This window comes from Centruroides sculpturatus, unplaced genomic scaffold (genome assembly GCF_000671375.1).
Source record: "Centruroides sculpturatus isolate CEXI.00-Female unplaced genomic scaffold, Cexi_2.0 scaffold845, whole genome shotgun sequence".
Taxonomy (NCBI): Eukaryota; Metazoa; Arthropoda; class Arachnida; order Scorpiones; family Buthidae; genus Centruroides; species Centruroides sculpturatus.
Genome location: NW_019385150.1, coordinates 310556 through 316536, shown reverse-complemented (window position 1 = coordinate 316536; position 5981 = coordinate 310556). Strand labels below are relative to the sequence as shown.

General features: G+C 38.0%; 1 protein-coding gene across 1 annotated transcript; it reads left to right on the top strand.

Annotated features, from left to right (window-relative positions):
• Positions 1 to 934: 934 nt before the first annotated feature.
• Positions 935 to 2783, top strand: LOC111635485 (glycine-rich cell wall structural protein-like). Its single transcript, XM_023380453.1, has 2 exons — positions 935 to 975; positions 1080 to 2783. Exons 1-2 carry the CDS (start codon positions 935 to 937, stop codon positions 2716 to 2718), a joined length of 1680 nt encoding a protein of 559 aa, XP_023236221.1. The 3' UTR covers positions 2719 to 2783.
• Positions 2784 to 5981: the final 3198 nt, after the last annotated feature.

Sequence of the window (5981 nt, the reverse complement as noted above, 5' to 3'; positions counted from 1 at the left end):
AACGAGACAAAAAGAATTTCAAAAATTTGTTGTAAAACGAGTATTTTTTTGCAATGGACTTCTACATATTGTTTATCTAAATAAAGGGAGATTCAACAGAATGGAAAATTATTCTGTGGGAAAAGCACCACACAAAAGTTGGCTTCATGTTAATTAAATCTGATACTTCGCTAGTTTAAGTATCCGTATCATACGTATCATCATCCTTCTCTACTTTGGATTATAATTTTTAATTTTTTGGGTTATGCCACGTGTTTGTAACTTCAGAAACAAAACTTAATATTCTCAAGTTCACGTGTTTTTATTCCTACGGTGGAGACAGGTAGAACGAGTTATTTTGGAACACTTAAATAAGTTTAAAGTGTGACATAAATCAAAAAATCTGTCTGGGTTATTAATTAATACACTCGAATCCTTAGGTTAACTTGATTCATGTAACTTGATTCGGAATTAAGATTTTTCAAGGATAACGTGATTGCCGATATTCCGTGATAAAAAAGAAAAAGGTAATCTCTGTAAGAATTCTTTTCCTCCAGGAGTTTGACACAAATACCACGAAAGGTCAGACAATAGGTTATGTTTGTTTAGGTTCATTGCTCAGATGATTCCAATAGTGAAACTAAGAACAATAGAATCTAATTACGGTGTGTTGAAATTAGAAATTGTTTTAATGCACGATTCTTTTATCGTCCATCGCAACACGATGGACATCATAAATGAACGTGTTTTTTGTTTCAGAATTATATAATATAATTTTAATGTTTTCTTTAATGACGTACAAGAAACAATTCCTTTAACACATTTTTTTTGTGTCGATAGGTTTTGAATGTAAGCCTACTCGTTGCAATTTTAATTCATCCGAGTTTGCAACGAGGTTATGGAACACAAGTAGGTGGTGGAGGTTTCGGTGGAGGATCCGGAGGATCTGGTGGATATGGAGGAGGAAATTTCATTGGAGGTGGTGGAGGAGGCGGAGTAGGAGGAGGAGGAGGTAGAGGTGGATATGGACAAGGAGGCAAAGGAGGTGGAGGAGGAGGAGGTGGTTATGGAGGCATCGGTGGAGGTGGAGGAGGAGGCAGAGGTTATGGAGGATCTGGTGGTTTTGGAGGCATTGGTGGAGGCGGAGGTGGATTAGGAGGTGGTGGTAGAGGTGGATTTGGTGGAAGTGGAGGTTATGGAGGTGGCAAAACAGGTGGAGGAGTAGGAGGAGGAGGAGGAGGAGGAGGTTATGGAGGAAGTGGTCCAGTAGCATCTGCAGGATTTGGAGAAGGTATTGCTGGAGGTTTTGCTGGACCAAGTGGCGCTGGAGGTGGAGGGTACGGAGGAGGAGGAAGAGGTGGATTTGGTGGTGCTGGTGGTTTCGGAGGAGCTGGAAAGACTGGTGGAGGTTATGGAGGTGGAGCTGGAGGAAGAAGAAGTATCGGTGGATCTGGAGGTTATGGAGGAGGTGGATTTGGAGGTTCTGGAGGAGGTGGATTTGGAGGCTCTGGAGGAGTTGGTGGTAGTAAAAGAGGTTTTGGTGGAACTGGAGGCTATGGAGGTGGTGGTGCAGGAGGTGGAGCGGGAGGCTACGGAGGTGGTGGCGCCGGAGGAAAAGGCGGCTTTGGTGGAACAGGAGGAACAGGTGGAGGATTTGGAGGCGGCCGAGGTTCTGGTGGTTATGGTGGAGGTGCAGGAGGTGGTGCAGGTGGTTCTGGTGGTTACGGTGGCGGCGGTGCTGGAGGAAAAGGTGGATTCGGCGGCTCAGGTGGCAGAGGATTTGGAGGAGGAGGTGCGGGTGGTTCTGGTGGTTATGGCGGTGGTGCTGGAGGAGGAAAAGGAGGTTTTGGCGGAGGAACTGGAACTGGAGGATATGGAGGAGGTGGTTCTGGTGGTTCTGGTGGTTACGGTGGCGGCGGTGCTGGAGGAAAAGGTGGATTCGGCGGCTCAGGTGGCAGAGGATTTGGAGGAGGAAGTGCGGGTGGTTCTGGTGGTTATGGCGGCGGTGGTGGTAGATACGGCGGAGGTGGCGCCGGAGGAAAAGGAGGTTTTGGTGGATCAGGAGGAACTGGAGGCTATGGAGGCAGTGGTGGCATTGGAGGTGGTAAAGGAGGTTTCGGTGGATCAGGAGGAGGAACTGGAGGCTATGGCGGTGGTGGTGCAGGTGGAACTGGTGGCTTTGGCGGCGGTTCTGGTGGTTACGGAGGAGGTGGAGCAGGTGGAGGAAAAGGAGGTTTCGGTGGATCAGGAGGCGGAACTGGAGGCTACGGCGGTGGTGGTGCAGGTGGAACTGGTGGTTTTGGCGGCGGTTCTGGTGGTTACGGAGGAGGTGGAGCAGGTGGAGGAAAAGGTGGTTTCGGTGGATCAGGAGGCGGAGCTGGAGGCTACGGCGGTGGTGGTGCAGGTGGAACAGGTGGTTTTGGCGGCGGTTCTGGTGGTTATGGCGGAGGTGGAGCAAGTGGAGGAAAAGGAGGTTTTGGTGGATCAGGAGGTGGCGGAACTGGAGGATATGGAGGTAGTGGTACAGGAGGATTTGGAACCGGCGGAGGTTCGTCTGGTGGATTTGGAGGTGGAAAATCAGGAGCTGGTTATGGAGGTGGTGGAAGTCTCGGAGGTGGAGCCGGCTCGGGTGGATTCGGAGGCGGCAGTAGAGGAGGTTATGGAGGAAATGGAGGCGGTGGTTTCGGAGGAGGATTTGGAGGATCCGGTGGAAGTGGGAAAAGTTCTGGAAAATATTAACGTGTCAAGAAAGTCTTACAGAAATTTTAAAGAAACGGTGAATCAAAGTGTATATACATACAGTATGCAAAAATACGCATACACCACTTTTATTAATGACACTGGGTGCCATGGTGCTAATTTTTTACACTATAAGAAAATATTCAGTTATTTTCGGGAAAGAAATAAGTACATTCAATAAGAAACATTACCAGCCACATTACACAGTGGGTGATATTTCAGCCCATAAGAAATGCATTATTTTTAATAAAAATACATAAAACAAAGATAGATGGAACGATATGTATATTATACAGCAATTGTAGCATTATGATTTTAAAATAAATTCTTTTATGAAAATTTTCTTGCAGTTGTTCTGTATAATGTTACACAAGTTGTAATCTTTGTAACAACGTAATATAATATTCATATATATCGCAGCTAAGTTACTCTTTTTATTTTAATTTTATAGCTTATAACATATCACATAAACTTCTCTATATTTAGCTATATTTTTATAATATTATAACATTTATCTTCTAAAAACACATAGTAATTAATATTAAACGTTATATATATAGGCCTATATATTACACAGGATTTTAAAAAATAATATTTAATTAATTCACTCAAGTCTAAACTATCCTTAATATCGTTTTCTACGACTAACATAGATAAATTTATGAAACGTTCTTGGGTTACGGTTGATCGTAAATAATTTTTAATTATTTTGAATTTGAGAAATTTCTTTCGGCGAAGCCACTAATACAAGTAGTGTTAGATAAATTCTGAAAACAAATTGCAATATTCGAAAACGTAACACGTAAATTGTTCTCATAGATGAAGTTCAATAAATCGTGAGGGGATATACCTTTATGAAACATTGTAACGCTTTGAGTTCCTCGAAAAGGACATTGCCATCAATATCACGATCATTTGGATTTTTATCGTTGCTTAATTTTAAGTGTAAATCTTTACAATATTTTGAAATATTTTCCTGCTTCCATTGTTTAAAATAATGCAAAAGTATCGTATTTTACTTAGAGATGATAGAGAGCTATCTAATATCGCAACAAAGTGTGTATTATTAAAATTAAGTTTTGCACTAGTTAGAAGTTTATCATGCGCTTTATAATCGAACACATGTTTGTTCTACATCGAAAATACCTGCCATTTTAGCAGATTAATACCACTTTAAAAATTTTGATCTGTCCTAATCTTTTAATTCTTTTGGAATTCATTCGACACATTCAATAACCGTTTTTATATTAATTAAATAGTTTTGCATCATTTTACTGACGACATTAATTTTAGTAATAAAATACCATGCCATATTATTACGTATAGCCTATAATCGATCAAAATGGCGCTCCTTCGATTAGCCGCCATTTTGTGTCCTTGTGTAGTGAACAACCTGTAACTGATAGTTATCAGACTATTATGTTTATAAACAATCATTTCTGCTCACGTGATACTTGGAATTTCCAGTTTGGCTTAAATAAAGCGATATACTATATTATTATTTTACTCTTTTTAATACGCTTTTAATATTCTAAATTAAATAAATTTATTATTTAATATTTTAAAAAAATGTTTAAATTATTATTCTATTGCTAACAGGAAAAGTATTATGTACAGGGGCAATACAGTAGTAATTTGAGGTGGATAGCATATATTTTAAATTAAATAAATTTAAAAAATATGATTCAATTATAAACATGATCATCACTAAATTGACTATCTGCTTATTCTCTACTTTATGATTCAAACAAAATAAATTACAGCGTGGCAACCGTTAGTTACGCCAGGGGTCTTAGCCTCATTTATAAGGGTCAAACTGGTATCTTATCACAGTTTGTTTTCATGCATACACAATCCTAAGAAGATATAACACATGAATAAAATAGTGTAGTTACTCGCTTTACTGAATAAGAATTTTATGAATATAAATTAAATTTTAGGTAGCTCTTCATTATTTTTCTTAATAATTCCCATTACACAAAAATGGATAAGTCTTTTGTGCAATTTCCGTTAGTTTATTGTGGGAGTGTAACATACGAGTTATTTAGGTTAAGCAACAGGTTAAATCATATCTACCAGTTGTTTCTCTCCCTTGGTTACAAAGATTACTGGTAAATGACAAAGATAAATGGATTATACTGGATGAAAGAGAGGTCTGTAATATATCAATGACCGGTCATGAGGGACAAGGAATATTTTATATAAAAGTAACAATGAGATATGATGCAAGTTTTGAAACCGTAAGACGAAAGTTAATAACAAAGAAGAAAATTACTTGATCTAGCGATTAATGTAAAATTTTAACCTAACTATAATAAAGCAATGTTATAATTTAATACAAATTCCTAGATCAATACGTTTTCAAGAACGTTAGGATAAAGATGGCGAAGTAATGAATATCCCCTGAAAACGCTTTGTGTAAATGAAAAAGAAGGTAATTGAATATTTTTTTACATGTTAATATTATTAGATAATTTAAAATACAAACTAGCGATATCAGTTAAGATCATGTTCATTGTCTGGAAAGTTCAAGCTTACAGATATTGTGTAATGTAGGGCAACGAGCTAGTGTTAATAGTTTTGTTTTTAAATGAGAGTTACGTACAATATTTGCAAGGGAATGAAATGCGAGGTTCTTTTCCAGTACAGCAAAACCTGTGATAGCCTTGTGTTGCGAGGGACTGTGCAAACTTTCCGACTTAAGCAGGTTTTAATACGAGTTATTGGAAATTTAACACAAGTTTCCGTTTACATCTCACAGGCTCTGTCTTATACAGAGTATTTTGTATAAAAAGAAAAGAAATGTGATAAGCCAAATTATCGAGAATCATTTAATTAAATAATTGATTTGCTCGTAGAAGTTTACAGTTAGTAATAGTTAAAAACTTAAATTACTAGTTATTTATTTTATTAAAAAAGTAACCTTTTAGTTACAAGTTTAGTTAGTTCAGAACTCAAATCATCAGCGTACATACATAAATCTGTCCTTCGTTTTACAACTCATCTGATACGAATAGGCCTGACCTTAATTGAATCGAATGGAATGGGCGAAGAACGAAATATGACATTCCAGCCTGAATTTTTCGTGAAAAAATACGTTAAGGTCGAATTCGAGCACATATCGAAAGGAGGTAGAGAGATCTTATTTATCGCTTAATTACTCAAAAATTTTAAAATTAATTAAAATATATGCCACACCAAGAAATGGCCAGTACGTCTATATTTAGACTAACCATATTTAATAATAAAAAAAACTAAATAAC